The following is a 24,505-nucleotide window of genomic DNA, read 5'->3' as shown; positions in this document are numbered from 1 at the left end:
TAGAATTTCGGGGCGGTGCAGAGCGCCGACTTCGTTTTTCGTTTTACGAGCGGCCGATCTCTACGTGTCGTTATTTTATATCTGTTATTTTTTAGAAGCAGTAACGGTTGCGTTATGTTATTTCTAAATAATTGTTATAAAATAACAGATAGTTAAATAACAACCCATCACTACATTCTATAGGGTTACAAGAAGACATAGACGTAACAATCCTCACAAGCTGCCTTCTGTTGCCAAGATATGACTTAAGCCATTCGAGCGGCACTCCCCTGAATCCATAGTATTATAATTTGTTAATTAAGATATTATGATTTACACAGTCGAAAGCCTTAGAGAAATCACAGAAAATTGTAGCTGTAGAGTGATGGTTATTCAGGCTAGAGCATACATTATTAAAAAGGTCGAACATAGCATTATTTGTGCAACTGTTACTTGAAAATTCAAATTGCTGGGTAGTAAGTACTTTATATTTAAGGAGAAAAGATAGAAACCTTTTTTTAACCAAGCTTTCAATGATCTTAGATAATGTGGGCAGGAGAGGAATTGGGCGATAGTTCGAAGCTTCATCTTTATCTCCTCCTTTATGCAGAGGAATAATTATTGCTGTCTCAATCATCTCCTGACAGCGCTGTTCGGCTGTCTGTGAAGATAGTAGCTGAACGGTGTGTTCGTTCCTGCCTTATTATTATTATTAATTTATATCGAAATAAAAAACTATAAGACATTATTTGTATAGTGCTATATAATTTTTGCTAATTCCAAAGCCCAATTACCAACAAATTCCGCCTGTCGCTGTCAAGGTCTGATAATAAATTACACGGAATCGAAAACACACGACAGAAAAACTGTCACAATTAACCGCCGTTTTGTCTAACGGCTTGCTGGTTCTTCAAACGACTTTCTTCCATAAAAAGCCGGAAACCACACACGAAAGACGTCTTGCCTATTCTTCGTGTAATAATAACAACAACCTCGGACGGCAGATGTCAAGGATATCAACGCCAAAAAGAAGAAACGAGTTCCATTATTTAGAGTAGGTACGAAAGATTTTTTTAGCTTTTTGTTGTTTTGGTTTGACTTTGTTTTCCCATTTCTAATGCCGCACTTCACCAATGTTTGTTGATATCATTGATTGGCACCTCTCTGAATTTTTTTATATTTATGTATTATATTTTTAAGAAAGATAATATTAATTCTAGAAAATATTACTTACTTACTGCGCCATTACTCGCCGACGAGTATTTCACACGCATCAGAAGATGGTTACGCAAGGCGTTTTCTTTCATGAGTTTTTCTGTGACTGAAAAGCCCGATACGTGATGTTATCTCTCTTCCGCACTCCGGACATTCAAGAATCTCATTACTTTGTTGCCTCTTTACCTTTTGGTTGTCGTTGTTAATTCGGTCATGCCGGTGTATAAATTATTTGATTGTGCTAGAAATAAGAACCACACACAAAGTGATATCGTACATTCTTATGCAGTATTGGAAAGATTGTAATGTGGTAGTAGAGGCACAAAAAACTGTAACTGAGCGTTAAGGATGTGACATGAAGTTAATGAAATTTAAATTCCTTTCAAACTTCAATTCCTTTCATGAGCCAATCCAAGTACTCGACTTTAGCTGGGCAAAAAATTATTCTCTTTAGCAGAATGAAAACTTTGTGTTTTTTCATGGATAACTTTTCAACCAGGACCACATTAATGTCAACCATTGTCTATACCGGGTGCGTCTCAAAAGTGGCTCACCCCTACAACTTTTTTACTTTTTCAGTTAAAAACGAAATTTGGTATTTTAGTATATGACATAAATTAGGATTGATTGACGTATTCTATTGTTTTCGGTCACTTCCTGTTTCACGGGAAATGACTACAACTTTTGATTTTTAAACGGCACCTTCGGTATTTTTTTACTTTATTCGATAGAAAATAACATTCTGAAAAAAATGACATATCATATGTCAACTTTTGACATTTTCGCATATGGTTTATTTGAAATTATAACTTGCGGTTCGTAAGGAAAATTTGACTGGAAATATCAAGTGTGTGGTGTCAAATTGTTCGTAAATAAATGCTTTTTTAGCCAGGCCCAGGACAAAACACTAAAGACATTGGGCGATCAAATCTATTTTTCCAAGGCTCCTTGATTAAGAATTATTGTTGTTTTTAACATAGCCATGGCACTCTAGATTGTATTTAAAATTCAATTTTTGATTAAGCGAAAATGTCAAAAATTGACATATGATATGTCATTCTATTCAGAATGTCATTTTCTATCGAATAAAGTAAACAAATACCGAAGGTGTCATTTAAAAATCAAAAGTTGTAGTCATTTCCGGTGAAACCGGAAGTGACCAAAAACAATTGAACTCGCCAATCAATCCTAATTTATGTCATATACTAACATACCAAATCTGGTTTTATTATCTGGAAACACTTTTGAGACGCACACGGTATAGAAACTCAAATAGAAAAAATATATCGTCCTATTGCTGCCAAAAGTCACTAACATTTTTCCGGACAACTAAATTCAATCACTAACTATGTTTTGAAGCGGAGAATCGATTGCAAAAGTCATTAACTACGATTTCTGGCTATTATATTATGTTTTATTTTAATACCGAATAGTTACTAACTATAACATCTTTATGCAATGCAATTCATCTTTAGACGCATTTTTCTCGGAAGTAATAAAAAGTAAGTTAGTGACTTTTGGCAGCAATGGGATATGACCTAGGGTAAAATCAGTATCGGTCAGCAACTAACCTCGTTCTGTAGGCCAACTTTTGAAATGCTGTAAAACCTTCTTAACTGTTATGGTGTCGGAATATTTCTTCTAAAACAAAATACTTAAGAGTCAAAATAAATGGTTTATAAAAACTACTGATGTCGAATCAATGGAGATCAATTGGGTAGATATTGACTCTTTATATGATTATTTTATTAGGAATATGTATTATTACATTCATGTTTTAACTGTTAATATTACATATGAATTGTGTGTCTTTTATGATTTAAGAATTGTGTTAACTTTCAACACGCGTTTTGATAAAATCCAATAATATTGTATTTTTTATTTTCAGATAAAAGAAGAGGACTTAAAACATTTGTTGAGTTCGGCAGAATGGAATACACTTATCGGCAAAGAAGGTAAGTTGCTTTAGTATTAATATAGCTAATAAATTTAACAATAGGATAAGTAGCTATTGTATTGTATTTATATTTTGAAATAGTCTGATTAAAAACAAAATCGGAAAAACTCGGGTGCTCCAAATAACTTCGGAAATACTCGGATATTTTTATTTTCAAACCATGACGTGGGGCGCAGGAAGAACAAACTATAGAAGCTGTGCTTTTGTATAATTTAATCTTTGTATCCCTTCTACGACATTCCTGTATACAACTCTTATTTTTATGAGGCACCGTATACAAGGTGTCTCAGACTGAGCGTGCATTAGAAGTTCCTAGAGAACTACAATATCTAGATCGGATATTTTTTGCACATCATTGTTTCATAATGAGATATATCGATTAAAAATATTTTCAATATGGCAGCACTTTCGGAAATACCGGAAGTTGACAGCAACTTTCATATTTTAAATGGGTACCCGTACCCCCATTTTTAATGACATACAAAAATTCTATAAATTTTGATATAAAACACTTTATATCTAACATTACCCGTTATTTTAGGTATAAGAACATGTATAATCAAAAAGTAACGAATTGAAGAACCTTTTCACTAGTGAAATAAAAAAGTGGGTTTCCGTTTGAAAAAAATGATTTATGTTAATTTTATAATCTCTCAGTTCCATGACAGCTACCGCCAATATTATATGTTATATTAAAACTGGGGATCTAAATATATCTAACAAGTAGTTTTTGGAGTATCAATCACATTCTAGAAATAACTTAAACATATTTATTCCGTCTGGTTTATTTTTATCTGTTAGTTTTTATTTTACGAACAATGAACTTTCTTGTTCATTTGCTTTCGTTAATTTCCTATTGTATCGCGACGCCGCGCCGGATGATCAGAAAGTTCTATTTTCTTTTTTCCTCCTCCTATTAACATACAATGGACGAGACTTGCAGTAAAAACTGACGTTTATCGATTAATTAGCGAATATGCAAATTATTCATGAGGTGAGACGCACCATTAAAGCCATTTGCATTTTAGAAATTAAGTGGATTTGCGAGAGTCAGCGGGCTTTTTGCCTGACTCTAATTTTTGTGAAAAAAAGCTCTGTTCCATTGAAGGCATTTGCCGTAACAATGTTTGTCAATTTGACACGTAGTTTTATCCTGACAGTGGCTTACTAGAAAGACATGGCAAACTCTAATCCCGCCACAATATTGCATTAGCGCACACGCTATTTTGACAAGAGAGATATGGCAACCATATGTGGTATTAACGGAGGCGTTATTTCGGCAACTATGACAGTTAAAGTGTCATAATAAGCGTTTGTGCGCTATTAACGTTACCGCATACTGGTATTTAAGTGGATGAGACACCGTGCGGTAATTTGACAGTTTCGGAACGTTATTTTATCAGTTCAGCTACTGTATTTTTTATAAAATTGAGATAACTCTTTAATAGGTTAAATTGTACTACTTTTTAGACACACTTTCTTTTAGACACGAATTAAAACTCCCGATATAATTAATAGCAAATTTTTTGTAAAAATAAAGAAAAATTATGAATATAGTTGTTCTTTTGATTGACAAAATTAGAAAATTAGGTCATGGCTAAATTTTTAAAAATTGTTGGCATAATCGTCAAAATCAATCAACGCTATTTTGTGTTGCCATAACTCGAATTTCGGCAAACGCAAATGTCAAAATAACGTCAGCGCTAATAGCGGAATTGCAGCAGTATTGGACTTATTGCCATATCTCTCTATTACACTTGCCTAATTTAGAGCTGTAGCACCACAAAATAGCTTTGGTAGATTTAGAAAATACGGTATAACTACAATAGTCCGGACTCTTAGTCTAATAGTCCTCTCTAGAATGGCCACTCCATTAATTCGGACATGGCTATTATTCGGTCATTTTAAAACATTTGTCCCTGAAATCCGGGCGCAAAAAAATCATACGCGAAATCTCAGAATTTTCCAATCTGGACAAGCAGAAACGTTTACATCTTGTTTACGAACTGAGTTATACAGGGTGGTCCGTACTGTATTCCGAAAACATTATTTTAATATTTTCTAACTGATGGTTTGAAGAGTAATAATTTTTTGTCCGTACCTGTATAAAACTACTGAGTAAAGAAATATACACTTAAGACGTTTTTTTACGTAAAAAAGGTTTCTCGGTAAAAATCGCTACGATTGATGGTTCTCGAGATATTTGGAATCGAAATTATCAATGTCATCTATACTAATATATAATCGTTAACATAAATTAAGCATGTTGACTAAATAGTTATTAGACTGAAACCATAAATTTGAAATATTTTTGTGCTAAAATTTTAACAGAAACTGAACTTGATGAATAATTTAAAAAAAAGTTCCTAAATTTATCATTTCAGTCAAATAACTATAGTCTATAAAATGAATAACTTTGAATTTTAACCGTTATTTTTTACCAACATGGCAAATATAAAAGCCCTCTATCCAAAAAGTTACTGATATTCTTTAAAATGAGTGCCTGATAGAATCAGATAGGTAACTCTTTTTACTTTCGTAAAATAGAAAAGGAAAATAATAAAACAGGTGACAGTTCTTCCTCTTCTTGCAAAAATCAACGCAAAATGTCATAATTGACAAAAGTAAAATGTCATCAGCCTTTGACATTTCTAAATATCAGACCAATGCCGTCTCTAATAGAACAGCCTCGGAGTGAGATTTATGACGTCAAGCTAGTTAGATACCACGGATTAATAAATATGTTGTAGAATACACGGAAAACATAATTATTCCTCGTACTTTTGGTTTGTATTTTAAAAATGATATAGTTTACATGAAATATACATAATATACAGTTAATAAATATATATATATATATATATATATATATATATATATATATATATATATATATATATATATATATATATATATATATATACCTATTTATAGTAATAAATACTTTGACAAATAAACTATGAACCATACAAATGCATCAAATGTTTTACAATATACAAATAATGAATAGGTACATAAGATAATGGGTAATATGTAAAATATATTTTAAATTTTGGTTTTTGAAAATCGATCTAATTTAACAAAAATATTCAATATCTACTAATAGTGATGTATTATTATTTGCATTCACAAAATTTATATGTATATTTTGCAAGCATCAATGTTCGAGAAATTATATTTGCAAATAATACAATATCATAGAAAAAAAGGCGTCAGCGATGGCTATGAAATAAAGATCGCTGTCATTTTATATGTAAAATTATTCTAAATGTTTTTGTTATAGCTAACGTTTATAGCCTTCATCAGTGTTATGTCATATGAAAAAAATAGTTAGGAATAATTATGTTTTCCATCATTCTACAACATAATTAATCCGTAGTATCTAACTAGCGTGACGTCCTAAATCTCGCTCTGTGGCTGTTCTATTAGAGACGGCATCAGCATGGCCGCAAGTTGCTAACCTAATAAAATTAACACTAGAAAAGCCCGCTGGAACTGGCAAATTCAAAGTTATTCGTTTCACAGACTATATCTACTCGACATGTTTATTTTTTGTCAATAATGATATGTATTGACTATTTCCATTCAAAGTATCTTGAGAACGGTTGCTCGTAGCGATTTTTATAAAGAGCCATTTTTTACGTAGAAAATCACGGAAATGTATATTTTTTCATTTAGTAGTTTTATACAGGTACGGACGAAAAGTTATTACTCTTTAAACCAGTTAAAAATATGTAGGTGGTGCCTTCTACAAGTAGGTGTCATATTGACATCAAAATTAAATTTCTCATGTTAAAAACTCCCATGCATCAATTTTCATCCAAATATTAACGTTAATTCAGAAATTAATTGGAAAAAATCGAAATAAAAATGAAACTTCTACACCCTGTATCTCCAGAACTCATTGTAGGACATATATTTATACGAACTTTTTACTTATTTTTATCTGCAGAATATGCTGCCGAAGTTTTCGGAATACAGTTCGCACCACCCTGTGTATTTCTGTATTGGATTCAAGAGCGGGCCAAACGTAAGATTCTAAGAATTCTATATCTCAGGTGTTTTTTAATACTTTGACTAACTTATGAAGATATATGACTTTAACCTTTTGCCATCTTTCTCGTATGACACCCCAACCCCATACCATATTCAGGATTGTTCTTCTCTTCCATATCTTTATATTACATTATGGAAATTTATAGATATGCTACAATAAACTAGAACATCCTATAGACCAGGTTAATATACTATTACTATATATAATTAATAAGGGAAGTATATATATTTTCTATTTTATATTTAAATCTATTTCATATCTGTATGAAGTAATTAGCTAATATTATATTTAATACAAGTATTTCTCACATTGAATGATGAAAAATGTTAAATTAGAAATTTAGGTTAATAACATGTTAACATAAAGATATTTATTATTAAATATATTGCTACATATAAATGGGAAATAAGGGAATTTCTTAATAATGATTTAATTAATATTAATATAAAATAAAATACCGACTGCACATACAATGCATCGAAAACTTGTACTGGAACCAAACATCACAAATAAAATTGGCCAATACCATGTCCAATCCCATACAAGTTAGAAGGGGGGTGCGACAGGGTTGCGTGCTGTCTCCACTCCTATTCAATTTGTACTCAGAGGCTATTTTCCAAGAGGCTCTAGAGGACGTGGAAATGGGAGTCAAAGTTAACGGAGTGTGGACTAATAACATCCGCTTCGCCGACGATATGGTCTTGATTGCAGATAATATACACGATCTACAACAACTGGTCAACAAGGTAGGAGAACAGAGTAAAGCAATGGGTTTAAACATAAACATCAAGAAAACTAAATTTATGATAATATCCAGAAATCCAGATGTGTTTAAAAACTTCATTATAACATTTAATACAAGGCCCATAGAGAGGGTAGATAAATTCTACTCCGAAGATTGGACATCAGACAAGGAAAATAAATGTCGCATCGAACAAGCTCAGCAGGCATTCTTGAGGTTACGAAAAGTACTTGTCTGTTCTGATTTTGACCTTAACCTCAGATTCAGATTCGTAAAGTGTTACGTGTGGTCGGTGCTCCTTTATGGTATGGAAGGTTGGACATTGAAAGCAGCTGCCATTAATAAACTAGAGGCTTTCGAGATGTGGCTTATATCGCAGAATTCTGAAGATACCTTGGACGGCTAGGTTAACAAATGAGGAAGTTCTGAGACGTGTCAACAAACAGCGCGAATTGTTTGAATTGATTAAGAAGAAAAAAACCGCATACCTGGGGCACATAATGCGAAACCCCAAATATCAATTCTTGCATCTGTTAATCGAAGGCAAGATCGAAGGCCGGAGGGGTATCGGAAGGAAGAAAATGTCTTGCCTGAGGAATGTAGGCACTAGAAGAAGTAGAAGAAAATAAAATAATATTATTTGCTCCATCCAAATATAATTCTAATAAACTTTAGAAAGAGGATTTGTATCTATATTTGATCCTAAAAATCTTTTAGTGAGCCAGTTAAATGAAAACCCCCTATCTGAACACTGGAGAAAATGTTCTCCAGAAGAATTACAGAACTTAAGTCTCGTTGGATCTCTGTATTATACTTAAAATCTATTAAGTAGAGTTAAATAAAGTTCTTCGTATACTTCTAAAAATACCTTTCTCAAAATACCCAGTGCGAAAGAGAATTAGTGCACATAGCCAAGAAACGTAAGACAGTCTGTCTGCATCATATAATGCTTGGAAGTAGATATGAGCTGTTAAAATTGATAATAGAGGGAAAAATTGAGGACAAGCGGGGTATAGGTAGAAAGAAACATTCATGGTTGAAAAACATCAGAGATTGGATGGAGAATGTAACTTAAAGATCAGAAGAGGGCCACAATAAATCTGAAAATGTCGCAGTGGAATAGTCTTGGTCCATCTCAGATTTGGTCTTCTTCTAGGTCTCTTAATTTCTCGTGGGGACGATGCTGTAATTTTTGTGGTTCATCTGTTGTCCAACCTTCTTGCCAGGTGTCCTACCCATTGTCATTAGAGGGATTTGACTTTGTGGATGACATTCTTTACGGTACTCTTAGTTATTCTTTACGGTACTCTTGGTTATTCCCAGCATATCTCGTTGCATTGAGCGTTGTGCGACCTGCAGTTTTACTTATAATGTACATTTTAAGTGTCCATGTTTCGCATGCATAGGTCATAACTGGTAGTACACATTGGTCAAATGTTTTCCTCATTAAATAATATAAAGTGGCATAATAAACTAGATTTGAATATGATTGATTTTTTTTCCATACGTACCCTATGGAGTACTTATTTACTAAGATCTAAACATTTAACTTTAAGAAGCTTTAATTAATGTAGCTAACTTTAATTAATGTAGCTAAATCAGGAATTATTGCAGTCACGAATTGAATACTTTGCAACTAAAACAGCCGTAACAATCATTAGTTTCAATTAAATCTTACAGCCGTTCAATCGGATTTAAATATTCAACGATGGCTTTAAAATGAAAGAGAACTAAAGCAATTAAAATAGATTAACCACTTTTCGTGCTCACTGTCTTTTAAATCGTTGCATAACAAATTAGAATCTTCCTGCATTTTTGTTTATTTTTTTCGTAATACCTACCAACCTAGCCAAATTCGAGAAAGCTACCACATTCCTTTATTACTCGAAGCAACCGAATTAAAAATAAATTAGTTGCAATGAAATTCAAAGTAGTAATCCAACAATTTTAGATTTTTTTGACAAAAAAAAATTAGAGAGTCGGAACTTAATGTCATCATGTAATAAATTTAAGGGAAAACAGTTTGATCGACATCCCCTACTACAATATTTTTTCTGTCCCAGCCACTGAAGGTATTTTTTAAATTTCTTTTGGTAAATGCATTCACTTTTAGGTAGAAGTAGAATGTAGAATGTTTAGGAGGGGAGTTAATCACCGCGACCTTACAGGTCTATTGTGTGTTCCCCTTTCTTGAGTTATAACTCGTTATAACTCAAGAGAGTTGTTCCTCAGCTTCAGCCTACTGAGGTGTTCGTTGAGGAGACAGTGTCCTGTTAGAAACCCCGTTACAATCCGGAGATGGTTTTTACTTAAATCAAAGAACATCTTTGATTTTTCTCGGTCGTAAGTTCTGAGGAACATTTTCGAGTGTCTTAGAGCATTGGAGGACCCATTCCAGGTTACGGATGGAGTCTTCCAGGTTCTTCAGTTCCGCTTTTAGTTGGTTTCCGCTTGGAAAACAGAATGATTCTGGTCCAGTTAGTGGAGTGTTAGGTTAGGTGCTAAGTTAGGTGCTCCTTTTTTAGCTGGATTTTCATTTGCTTTTTCATTGCCTTCTATCACTTTATGAGCGGGCACCAAGAGTAGGAGGACTTTTTTTTTGTTTGCCTAATTTGTTCAGCTTCTTTAGGCATTTTTTGACTGATTTTGAATTGACGGTTACTGAGTTGATCGCGTTTAGTGCTGCTTGACTATCGGATAAGATGGTTATTTCCTATTTTCGATAGTTCCTATCTAAAATAAATTGTAGGCGTCTTTCGATAGCGTAGATTTCTGCCTGAAGAATGCTGAGGTAGGTGCCCATTGATTCGGAGTATTTAGTTCTCGACCCAAATACTCCTATTCCTGTCCCTGCTTTGGTTTTGGAAGCATCAAGTATACCGCGTTATGGTATGGTCTTTTACATGCTGAGCAAACGTTTCTCCCTTCCCAATCCGTTTAATTACTCAATACTACAGTGAGGTGTTTCTCAAAGTTGTAAATTCTTGGTATGTCATCCACTGAGAGTTAGAAAAGTGGAATGATTAGAATGGTCAATGACCATTCTAATCATTGTCGCATTAACATAACTACCGAGAACAATGTGCAGTGGTGTTGGGTCTAGGATGACCTCCATTGCTGCTATCGGGCATGTAAAATGAATGTAGAATATGCTTGCTTCATCCACGTTGCCGTGGATGAAGCAAGCATGTTTGTCCAGTAGGCCGCTGGTTTTAATTTTGGCGGTACGATCTGTGATTGTCACAGCTGCCGCTAGATGGCGTAGAGCATCTAACACTCTCGCCATAGTAGTACGTTTTGTACTCAAATGCTATTCTCTGCTTTTTGTTGGTCAGATCGAGGGTTACAGCAAAGTCGGCCTGACGATGGAGGAAAATCTCCGAAACCGGTCGTCGAATGGCTGTTCCCTTCGGTCTGATGAACTTAATGCAGAGAATAAGCATATATGTAGGGTTTTTTGGCCCCTTTTTCCGCTACTCGTATTTTGTTTATGAATGTAGAATGTTTAGGAGGGGAGTTAATCACCGCGACCTTTCAAATCTATTGTGTGTTCCCCTTTCTTGAGTTATAACAAGTTATAACTCATCATACAGTCTCAGGGCTTTAACAAAAGCCAGTATCTGAGACGGCTCCACAGAGGCCAGCTCTCCATCCTCGACATCAGCCGTACCAAAGTTCATGGCGCGAATGGTCGTCGTATCGTCGTATCGGCGCCGGCGCACTCAGTGATAAAGTGTTCTGGTGTTTCCCCATTTTCCCCACAGAATCTGCATTTGCCGTTGTTTCTCAGCTTCAGCCTACTGAGGTGTTCGTTGAGGAGACAGTGTCCTGTTAGAAACCTCGTGACAATCCGAAGATTGTTTTTACTTAAATCAAGGAAAACCTTTGATTTTTCTCGGTCGTAATTTCTAAGGAACTTTTTCGAGTGTCTTAGACCATTGGAGGACACCCATTCCAAGTTACGGATGGAGTCTTCCAGATTCTTCAGTTCCGCTTTCAGTTGGTTCCCGTTTGGAAAACAGAAATTCTCCCAGTATTGTTTCCGTCAATGATCATTCTAATCATTGTCACAATGTGAAGTGGTTTTAGGTCTAGGATGACCTCAATTGCTGCTGTTGGGCATGTTCTCATGGCAACTGTGATGCAGATGCATGCCATTCTCTAGGTAGAAGAAACGTTGTCGTGATTTTTCAGTTTTTTTTTAATATTTTCTCAATTTTAATGAAAACGTACTCGAAAGTGTGCCGAATTCGTGCAAAATGCGTTTTTTTATAAAAAACTGAACTCGATTGACCAGTAACCGTCAATTTATAAACCGATCATTTAATACAATAGTAACCTGGCAACAAACAAAGTTCCTACCAGCAGCATTAATACAAGTATACCGGAAGATTATTGAATGCAATATTTGTGTCGTTATAAAATGGGACAAAATATACTAAATTCAGTAAGAAATGAAATTATCTAACTACCACAAGAATTATAGTGTTAATAAACTCGGAACAGAAACTCTTTGCTCCATGTAATTAACACCCTTAATAATAACACTACAAATATTTAAAATGATTGGACTATAAAACAACCGAATTAAAAGCAAATTAGCTGCAATGAAATTCAAAGCAGGAGAAAGCGGAGTATTTGGTGCATTCACTGTTGGCGAGAGGGAACAAAACGCGCGTATCCCGAATGGAAATTTATGGTTTATTTTCTTTTGCGAACAACAAAGAAACTTGTTATTCCGTTTTTGAAAAATCGTAAATCTCGGGAAGCGAAGCGAGAAGTGAAAACAGTGTAAAACAACGAGAAAGTCAACGAAGAAAGATATATAAAGTTTAACAGGTTGATTTTGCCCGATGTGTTTTGCTTGTCTTGGGTTTTTTAATACGTTCTTGACTTCGAATGATGGATATAGAAAAATAAGTTTCTCCCTATTTTTCTATAAGTAACATACGTACCTATATTCATTTCTTGAATATTTAAAACAGAGATGATTTATTATCATACTGGATCTTAGTTATCAAATGATTTTATTTTATTATTAAGTCGTACTATTTTGGCCCTATTTTGTTTTTTCTTTTTATTAACGACATTGCTAACATAAACATCAGTGGTAAAATATGTCTTTTTGCGGACGACACTAGGACTTAACTTGGAGCAACAAGGACGTCACGGCACTTCATAGGATTATATCAAATGACTTAACCACTATTAAATCTTGGTGCGAATCGAACCTCCTGAGTCTCAACATTTCTAAAACTAAAGTTTTGTCGTACAAAAACTCGTTGCAGCCTTTTGTACTTAACAACACCACCATTGACGTCGTAAAATCTGTAAAATTCTTAGGGCTTGTTGTAGACAATTCTCTGAAATGGGACAAGGATATCGACGTTTTGTCGAAAAAATTAAGCTCTGCCTGTTTTGCATTAATATCTGTTTCTAATTAGTTTAACTAGTCAGTGGCTAGAACTGTTTATTAGGCACTTTTTGAGTCGCACCTCAGATATGCCCTTCCATTCTGGGGTACTGTTGTACGACTCAATTTGACCGCATTTTCAAGCTCCAGAAGAGAGCTGTTCGATATTCACTGGGAGTAAAAAGCAGAACTCATTGCCAGGACTTTTTTAAAAAATTAAAAATATTAACTCTTCCTTCCTTATTTATATTTGAATCCGTTTGCCTAATACGTAAGCATGTATCAGCTTCTCAAGAGAAAGGCCATCTCACACTTATCCACTCAGGAACGCGAAGCAAGATCTTTATCTACCTACCCCACGCTCAGAGTTAGTTAAAAGTTCAATATTATACAACTCGAAAAAAATGCACACTATCACCTGCAATTTGAAATCAAATCCATAACACCATTTTCTTCATTTCGCAAAGCATTAAAATCTTATTTACTAGACAAGGCTTTCTACGCCGTAAATGACTGAATATTTTGATGATCGAATTTGATCTTGTAAACACTGGTCTAATATTTGCTATTACTATATTTACTATAAATATAGTAAATATTTTTGAATCTTATTTTAATTTTTTTTATTCTTTAACATTGCAAGCATTTTTAAATGTTTATTTTAAACAATAAGACTGACAATGTAATTTGTATACTTGTTTTGTATTCTCTATTGTTTGTTTACTTTACCTTTGTCTACAAATTGTCAAATTTTTTGACAATAAAGGCATTTATTTATTTATTTATTTATTTATTTAAAGAACACCTTTGTTGCTAAATTCAATTCATGCTTGGAATAAAAAGATTTAGGGCTCAGACGCACTGATGACCAGGTCGCAGCGAGCAGCATTTGATTCAATGTTATTAGGAAACGCAGCTGCGACCAGTAATAACATTGAATCAAATGCTGGTCGCAGCGACCTGGCCATATGGATTCATGGTAGGCGAAAAGAGGGTCCTAACCTAACCAAGGATCCACACCCTGGATCCTTGGCAGTTTTTTCACACTTCCTTTACTGAGCTTATTTTATGTTATTTATTATTTATTCTACTTCTGATAGTTGTTTAAAGGTAGTAAATCTAGAAGGAAATTGTGGAAGAACTTAAATTAACAGTGACGAAAAAAAATGAGGAATGATATCTGAACAGTCGCTTAGCATAATTTTTAAAGTATGCAGTTCTTTTGTTTCCAATTTTTTTTTATTTTGAAAAACGTGCTTTTTGTTAAAGATTTTTTTACATTTTACATTCTAGTGTAATTTTACGCTGTATTGTATATTTCGAAAAAGACTAAAGTACTTTATTATTTTTCTTTAAATTAATAATACCACTTTACTGAACTATTCCACTCTCATTCATTGGCATAATAATAAGCTACTGTTTATTTATATAACCATTTCTCACTAAAGGTGCCATTTTATTGTTTTTTTAACTCACATATTTATGTGAAAATGCAGGTTATTTAAATAATTATTATTTAAAAGCGGCATCTGTAATATCCTTATGTAATGAAAGCCAAACGAAAATTATGAATTTGAATATATCTTAAAGAAAATATATGATTTCAAGAATATATTAGACAATATCTTATAAACATCCCGCGTAAAATGAGGGACTTAATTTTTATAAGAATAAACATTTTATATATTGTAATCGCAAAACATTTTCCGATGAACGTCATCAATCGTATCGACATTGACATTAAAGTCTATAAACCTGACTAAATGTAATTTTGACAAAAATGTTTAAATTTGTTGTATAATTTAAGATACCGAGCAGCTCTTCATTTTACTTTATAGAGCAAATAAATGATTGTAACAGATATTTTATTTAGATTAAAGCGGCAAAAATAATTATTATGTTGTTAAATTTATTTGACGTTTTGGCTCCCAAACGCGATAAAATAATTGGAAAAAGGAGGCCCAGCCATGGTTTACTGATACTATTAAACAAATGGTCAAATTAAAAAATAAAGCCTATAACGCCTTCAAAAACGATCGGTCTGAGTCTAAATGGAATTATTACAAGGAGCTGAGGAATTTTACGAATAGAGCTATACATTATGAAAAAAACAATATTTTGAAGATTCACTTGAAAAAATTAAGTTCAATCAGAGATTATTGTGGAGAAAATTTAGAGAATTGAACATTTGTGTGTAGTTCTAATAATATCCCTGATTTACTAAACGTTCCTGATGATATCAATAAAGCATTTTCAGCATTCTCTACTAATACCAATTCAGTGGACAAAAACGTTATAAACTCTTATTTAAACAAGACGCATCCGAATTTATTGCATTTGTTTGAGTTTTGTTCAGTAACAGAAAGTACAGTTAAGGACAGCATTATTAATAAAAAATGCTGCTCTTATGTCTAAACAGAATATTACCTTTCATAACAAATATAATCAATGCATGCTTATTGGAATCTCAATTTCCAGATTGCTGGAAAATAGCAAAAGTGATTCCTCTCGCTAAGATAACAAACCCAACATCGTTTAATGACATGAAGCCAATAAGCATTTTATCAATCTTATCAAAAATTTTGGAGAGGATTATGTGTTTACAAATAGCAGATCATCTGAACCAAAATATTCTTTTTCTAGCTAGTTAATCGGGATTTCGCAAGGGTTACAGCTGTACAACAGCTTTGCTCAATGTCACAGATGAGATTTTTAGAGCTATAGATAAGGGTGAAACAGCAGTAATGGTACTTTTAGATTATACCCTTGTTTATATATTAATAGTTAGTCAATGAGCCTGTATAAGTCGATGCTGCCAACTGGTGGCAGAAATTAAAACGTAAAAAGGGGCGGAGACTATTGAATTTGGCAAAGAAGTAGGGACTAGGAATTCTTCGAATTTAATTCTCGGTAAAGAATAAAAATATCTTATCTGATTCGAACCGAATTTATACCTCAAAGCGTTATTTACATTTTTTATTTTTGGACATGGATTATATTTATTTTGATTTTCATGGCCACTTGTTGGATACTAAAGTATTATATTAGGTATATAAATATTTTATTTTTAGATGGATAATTAAAGAATATAATATGAAACTATACCTACCTACGTCTGTAACTTTGTAAAAAGTGTGGCGGATTTAACATAATGTTTTTTTTAAATGTAACATCCTATTTTATTTTAGATTCTGCGTAAAATTCTATTACTTTTTTTACGTATATTTCTTGAATAATGGTGTAACCTAAAACTAGTTTTGTAATATTTCAATTTGTTGATGAAGAAAAAATATTAGATATTTATATGTAGATATTTAAGGTAGAGCTACAGGGTGTTTAATATATGTTTTTGAAATTCGACTACGTATTTAAAATAGAAAAATATCTGCAGATTCTTTCAATGACGCAGCCTATACTGAGTGTTTTTTCAAAAGCGATTCACCTCCTATAACTTTTTATTTTTTCAGATAAAAAAATTAAATTCAGGGTTTACCAAATTCGGAATGTTAGTAGGTAAGTATATGACATAAATCGAGATTGATTCGTATTCCGTTAGTTTCGGTCACTTCCTGTTTCACCGGAAATGTATACGAGTACAACATTTGATTTTTAAATGGTACCCTCGGTATTTTTTATACTTTATTTGATAGAAAATGACATTCTGAATAGAATGACATATATCATATGTCAACTTTTGACATTTTCAATTAAAAAAAATAGCATTTTAAAATTCAATCTAGTGTCATGGCTGTGTTAAAACCATTAATTTTTAATCAAGGAGCTTCGGAAAAATTGATTTGATCGTCTAATATTTTTTGTCTTTTCCTTTTTGGTACCTGGTAAATAGGTAATTTGGTACCACACACTTCGTATATCGAGTCAAACTGTCGTTACCTTTACAACCGGTTACATGTTGTTTTTTATCATGGCACTCTAGATTGTAATTTAAAATACAATTTTTTTGAGTAAATATGTCAAAAGTTGACATTAAATCATTCTATTCACAATGCCATATTCTGTCAAATAAAGTAAAAAAATACCGACGGTACCATTTAAAAACCAAGTTGTAGTCATTTCAGGTGAAACAAGAAATAACCGAAACTAATTGAATACGTCAATCAAGCCACGTTTGAAAAACACCCGGTATATTATAATTTCTTCTGATAGATTTTACAAAATTCTTCAATTTCTATTAATAATGTCATATAACTATATAAATTACTTTAATGCTTAATAATAAATAATTTTTGTTTTGTCATGGCAAAACTTGTTATAGTGTAAATGAAGTAAAAGAAGGATAAAAGTTGAAAAATTCAGAACAGATTGCAAGCTGTATAGAGTATAGATGTACTTAATATACTTTCTTAACAAATGTTGAAAGGTTTTGTAAAAGCACTAGAAAAAATAATAATATATAGGATCAGCCAAAAAAATCTGTTTGAACACAGTGTAGCATCTAACTCCAAGTATTTTTACATATATCTTTTTCTTCACCTCTGTAAAACACTCCTACCAAATTTGGGTAGCCCAACTTCGGAAACAACTGACAATTATGTAACATAGGAATATTTTTTTTTGCAAATACTAACGTTATTTATAAAAAAAAGTTATAGAATTTTAGGCAGAATCGAAAATAAAATAAGAGTTTTGCATTAAAAAACATGTTACCTTATATCCGCCACATTTTTTGAAGCACCCATTATACTCAAAAATAATATTTGAACTGTGTCTCTTAAGATTCTCTATACCCTTTTTTTTTGAATTCCCAAAACAAACGAGATAAGTAACTTTATTTATTTCCTGATATCTCATTTTATAATATTTCGGAAGAATCAATCAGGTATCTTATTTTTATAATTATTAGAAATAAATCGGATTTAAAGGATAAGGGATATGTAAGTGTATACCATACGATAAAAAAAACGGCGTCAGAGGTGGCTTGGAAATGAATATCGATGTCATATATTTGTACGTAAACAAATAGACGCCGTTTTTTTCGCTCATACCGTATAAGAAAACAAATTTAATAAAACAAACGCATTTATTAATATATGTATATAGATTTACATGGTATGAAAAATTCGCATTATAATCTCTGAAGGTCCTACCATGGTCCCACCAATGGTTGGTTAAAGTGGCGAGTACGACCACTTAGCAGTCACACCTATAATAATTTAATAAAATATGAATATAATAAACAAACTTATTTCTTTTAGATTTTAAAAGCGAGTTATATGTGTTAAGTGGTTTTTGATTATTTTAGACTAAATTCTTTAGACATATGATTATTTTAGACCAAATTGTCTGCCCACTCAAACGTCTTTCAAAATTATAATGTAGGAAATTCTTAATATGTTTTAATTGGGAATACGTTTAGAAAGTTTCATTTTCACCAAACAAAACTACGTATGTATAATAAATTGCAGTATAATCAACTATAATGCATGATATATACTGGTGGCGTCAAAACTAGATGTTGGGTTTTCTCGATTATTTCAAAGAGAACTCCACATTTTATGACATAAACGTAGTTTTTCCAACTTTGTTTTGAAAAATAATTTTAAAATCCAAATAATCGATATTTATACAGTAATGTCCTCTTTTGAATACATAATTATTTTCAGCTGCAGCGATAAAATAAATAATATTTACTGATACGCTAAGTAAAAAAATAATTAGGAAATTATTTTAGACATCTAATTCTTAATTTTTGTCGCTGATAAATATGTAGATACATCACTTTTAACGACAAACCTACTAATAAAAATTGCGAAAAACAAATCATGTTTATTCTCAAAGAGACAATTATTGAGAACAATCCAATAACTATTAATCTGGGATATAGATCTTAACAAAACAAAAGTTGGATAAAAGATTTGTTGATTTATGATATAAAATACAGTGTTCCATTTGAAATAGCAAAGAAAAATATAATATATAGTTTTGACTCATCCTGTATATAATACAAAAAAAATAATATAAAGAAAATTTAATCATATAAATAATTTAGGAATTTAGCATATTTTTATATAATTATATGAAGAGAACATTACCTTAAATTAGTTCCAGTAAAAAACTTCCATATTACTTATTTTTAACTTAGAAAGGGCTTTAAATATATATTTTATTATATAAACAAAAAAATTTAATCCAAAAATGGTCAAAATGAACTCTATACGATTACGACATTATAGTATTTTCTGGAATGACAATTTTTTGACAAATTCACCAAGAAAAAATAAAAAATATAGCTTTTCTTTTGACAAACTATACAACTCTAAAGTAAATATGTATTTAAATCTACGAATCATCCTGTATATCTATAAAAATACCTCCCTGTCAAATTTACGCTACTTTTGCATGCAAGCATACCTATTTTACAAAAATATGATTTGAGTGAAAATATAAAATAGGAAATCTGATATGAAGCTTTATCTAAACACAGGGTTGAGTGTAGATAAACAATATTTTACGTTATTAATTAAGAAAAATTATAAAATACACAATATATCTGACAGTTCCAAAAAAGCAAAGTAAGAAATGAAACATAATTTATAGCATAAAATCAGTATTTTTTAAATTTTTAAGTCAACTGGCCATTATCGTTTAATCTATCTATCAATCTATCAAATTTAATGTTTATTATTAAACTTATCTCAGACTCTCTATGAGGTAAAACTCTAAGATAAAAATTCTAAAAACCAAGAGTGATTTAAAACAAATTTATATGAATTTAGAAATAAATATGAACAGTATTTACTCACCTGTAATACAGATGCTTTTTGTTTAATTAAATATGTTTCAAAATATTATCCAGCAGGTACAAAATACACATTACACATCACGTAAACACAACACATAAAACTCACAAAATAATAGTTTGTAATCCAAATATTCAAAAATACTGTTTCGTTTCTTCGCGAGGACGAAAAAATTTATTTTTTTAATTATTTAGATATGCATTAAGATATATTTCAACTCAAAAGCTTATAAATAATTATTTTTTAAGACATAACCTAAACGAAACGAAATCAGAAGTCGAGAAAGATAAACAAAACTGCCGAATTTAGAAACGAATATGACTTTTTTTCCTTTTTTCTTGTCACAGTTGAAACAAACAAGGATAAAGCTATTTTCGTAAAACATGCGTGAAACGTGCTAATAAGTAGCCCAAGCGCCCTTCCATTTTTGAACGATGGGCGGGTTTAACGGATTCCCCTCAAAGAAAATCGTAGGGGAATACAAAAATGCAGAGCGGGCAAGGCGCCATCTACAAGACAGGATTTTACTAAGCCCTCATTGTATATCTATTTATACATAATCAAGGATTATAGGTACTAAGGCTTTTAACAAAATTAACCATGAAATTTTAGGCAGATATTGCCAACTACATCCAATTACCCGGATCAAGCCCGGATTTCAGTTAATTCGACGCACTGTGTTGCCATATGGATTACAAGTAAGTCATAAAATCACAACACCTGAGGAGTTTGCAGAAATGCATTACATTTTTAAGATTGTGATATTATTACATAAAATAAATTAAAAGTTAAATGTTTAAAAGTTAAATTAAAAAAACTTACCCAACATTAAAAAAGATACCTACTTATGACAGATCGATGTAACTGCGACAGTTCTCTTTTTCGATAGACACTTAACTAAATACACTTCATTGTGCTGCTTTACTTGTACGTGCTATTATAAAAACTGCTAAAATAACAGTCCCCATTTTTAACTTAACACATTATTTTCGTATAGGCTTCATCACAATTTGAACCACTGGTTTACAAAACACCTTGAAAAGCACACATTACTCATTACTTTGAATATCTTTCTGAATGAATAAATGTTGAGAATTATTGTCTCTTACCGCCACTTTACGAACTACTTTCAATCTAAGAAAATACATGTTTCACTCAACAATTTTAAATACGTATTTTGCTTTTTCGCTATTTTTTCGATGTATTTCGACAATTCCGTCAACAGCCCAACCACCCGTCGGCCAAGACAGCCACGCATTACTGGTTGGTAACTGCTCACTGCTTCTTTGTCGCGCCGGCGTGTCGAGCTTGCGTCATGCGAGGTTGCCGTAGTTTCAACAATTTCAAATTCAAGACACTCGAAGCAATCAAATTCTTATTAAATTTTAAAAATAAAACAGAAAAACATGAAAGGAAACAAACAAAACACAAATGAATTGATAATTGATAAGGTCACAAAAAAGAAATTTCTAAATTGTTTATCGTAATTCAGAATTCAATATATCGAAAACAGCCCGACGAATAATCAATTCATTTTCGTTTTGTTTGTTTCCTTTCATGTTTCTCTGTTTTATTTTTAAAATTTAATACAAATTTGATTGCTTCGAATCTCTTGAATTTGAAATTGTTGTAACTACGGCAACGTTGCTTAACATCGTCGTCTGACGCAAGCCTGCCACGACGGCGCGGCTCAAAGGACCAGTTCACACGTGGCACTCTTTGCCGACGCGCGACGGTCGGGCTGTCAAAATACATCGAAAAATAGCGAAAAACAAAATACGTATTTAAAATTGTTGAGTGAAACATGTCTTAAATTGAAAGTAGTTCGTAAAGTGGCGATAAGAGACATTATTCAAAGTAATGTGCGCTTTTCAAGGTGTTTTGTAAATCAGTGGTTCAAATAAAACAGAGAAACATGAAAGAAAACAAATATTGAATTCTAAATTACGATAAACATTTTAGGAATTTCTTTTTTGTGACCTGGTTGTGAATAATATGATGAATCATTTTCGTAAACGTCATAAACGTAATGTTTTAGTTAATTTTCGGTGGTTTTTGTTAAGTTTTCATTGAAAGGGTAAGTACTAAAAATAATTAATGTGTTTTTTTTCTATAATAATTATTAATAATGAGCACTGATGAAAATTTAACATTCTTAATTTTTGAGTAGAAATTTTTCTATGAATTTATAAATGTAGAACTATGTAGAATGTGGATAACATAGGAGGTTACAACACTGCATGGTTTAGATACACCGTAGAGAAATCTCAGGTGAATAAACAAGTGGCACTAAAAAGTTTTTTCAAATTTCCCGGAAAATGTCAAGAAAAATTTTAAATTTTCAACATTTTTTTTTCGCAAAAAAAACCTCATAGGCGTATTTCTGGGGTTGAACTATACTACCAGTTAAAATATCTGCACTTATTTCTGGGACACCCTGTATATTGATAGTGGCGTACCGCAAGGTTCTATATTGGGGCCTCTTCTATATAGCATGTATACTTGCAACATATCTCAGTATATTGAATATAGCATGAGCCAATTATATGCCGATGACACGCAATTAGTAATGTCATTTAATCTTGATAAAAAATAAATAAAATAAATACTGATTTGGAAAGTCTAAGTAAGTTTTCGGAAGCGCATCTTTTAAATATCAATCCAAGTAAATCGTGTTTTATGGTATTTGGAAAACATAATAAAACAATTTCTGTTGATTTTGAATTAAAAATAAAAGATAGTACTCTTCAATGTATTGATGTAGCTCGAAATTTGGGTCTTACTTTTGATAGCAATTTACGCTTTAAACCTCACGTTACTAAATGCCTCAAAAGAGCGTACTAACTTAAAATTATTGTTTCCTCATCGTCATATTCTGTCAGAGAAACTCAAGATTGCACTCTCCGATTCACTTGTTCTTTCACATTTTAATTTTGCTGATGCGGTTTATGGGCCATGTTTAGACCAGTTTGATATAAGACGTATACAAAAAACACAAAAGTCGTGTCTCCGTTTCATATACGGAATTAGAAAATACTCGCGAATATCTCATAAACTGCAAAGTGCATCATGGATGGCAATGTTAGAGAGACGCAAGCTTCACTCAGTTATATTGTTTCACAAAATTATATTTAATACCTGCCCTCTCCCTATTTAGTGCAGAAAATATCATATAGGACCGACATTCATAATCTCAACCTTCGATTTGGAGATCGCATCTCGCCTCCTGCTCATAGAACACAAATATTTCAGAGGTCGTTTACTTATAACATATACAAACTCTATAATTTGGTACCTGACTATTTAAGAAATCTTTCACCTGAATCGTTCAAATTTTCCTACAAGTCATTATTAAGTAAGGCTTTATAGTTTGTTCCGGCTGGAGTGCCTGCCCAAACCTTATTTCATTGATACCTTTTGTTTCTTTGCTGTTCCGCTTCTCCCGTCTTTGATCATATATATATATGCTTATGTTTTTTTTTTTATAGTTTATATTAGGGTAAACGAAGTTTAGAATTGTAATTATGAATTTAGGAACACAGTACAATAAGTGAATGGATATAATATATTTTTTATGGATCTGGACTAGAACATTTTTGAAATGATTCCAGTATCCATTTGGGTACTAAAAACTATGATTTTGTATTGTATGAATTGTAGACGTGTGTTGTTAGTATTCAATAAACTATATATTATTATTATTATTATTATTATTATATATTGTTTGTAAATTTTAAATTAAGGTTCATCTCATAAATCCATCACAGTCTGGCAGCGCTGTCGCCAACGCTTGCCACTCAAAGTTGATCACCTGCATCGGAAATTGTTATGCGATTACCATATACTTTAGCAACTGATATTTTCATCAAATATTTACTTATTTTTCCATAATAATTCTATTTTTAGATGGAAACTTTACAATCACATACCCAGTCTTCAAGCCATCTCACAAAGAAGGCCTCGGAAACAACGTGACCCATCAACTCCACATCGCCGCTCCAAAATTTGGACAGATCTTCCTATTGAAACTGTCACCTTCGAAAAAATTGACGTCCAGAGATTTTGTTGTCCTGGAAACTTACTCCAACGGATCAGTTCCTTTTAATTATAAGAACGACGACCTTGACTGCTACTTTAGGGGACCTAGGACTGCCATTAGTTCATGCCAAGGAGTGGTAAGTAAAAATAACAGCTATACCTAATGGGGTGTATACCCTACATTCTAAATATAAGGGTAAAATTAAAACACTTGACTGAAATATCTTTATGTGATCTGATCTATCTATAGTTCATATCAAATAAACGTTTAGTCACGTGATTGAGCTTGAAAGGTACAGCGTTGCCCACTTTTACATATTTTCTTTTGATCAAAATATTTTAG

The 24,505-nt window shown here is 32.2% G+C and overlaps 1 protein-coding gene and 1 long non-coding RNA gene across 3 annotated transcripts in view; one reads left to right on the top strand and one right to left on the bottom strand.

The window, feature by feature from the left end:
- The window catches only part of LOC115879812 (A disintegrin and metalloproteinase with thrombospondin motifs adt-1), a 170,633-nt gene that overhangs the window by 95,085 nt on the left and 51,043 nt on the right, over positions 1-24,505 (top strand). For both annotated transcript variants that reach the window (XM_030896817.1, XM_030896816.1), the window contains exons 3-4: positions 3,083-3,149; positions 24,031-24,299. In XM_030896817.1, coding sequence (XP_030752677.1) covers positions 3,083-3,149; positions 24,031-24,299 — 336 coding nt within the window. The remainder of the gene's footprint in view (positions 1-3,082; positions 3,150-24,030; positions 24,300-24,505) is intronic.
- LOC115879815 lies at positions 18,391-20,531 on the bottom strand. The gene is made up of 2 exons (XR_004049762.1): positions 20,128-20,531; positions 18,391-18,527 (listed from the first exon to the last, which is right to left on the bottom strand). It is a non-coding gene; the product is annotated as an uncharacterized LOC115879815 (long non-coding RNA).

The sequence above is a fragment of the Sitophilus oryzae genome, unplaced genomic scaffold (genome assembly GCF_002938485.1).
Source record: "Sitophilus oryzae breed Bouriz unplaced genomic scaffold, Soryzae_2.0 scaffold_1588_pilon_pilon, whole genome shotgun sequence".
Taxonomy (NCBI): Eukaryota; Metazoa; Arthropoda; class Insecta; order Coleoptera; family Curculionidae; genus Sitophilus; species Sitophilus oryzae.
This window is presented reverse-complemented; position numbering and strand designations above follow the sequence as displayed.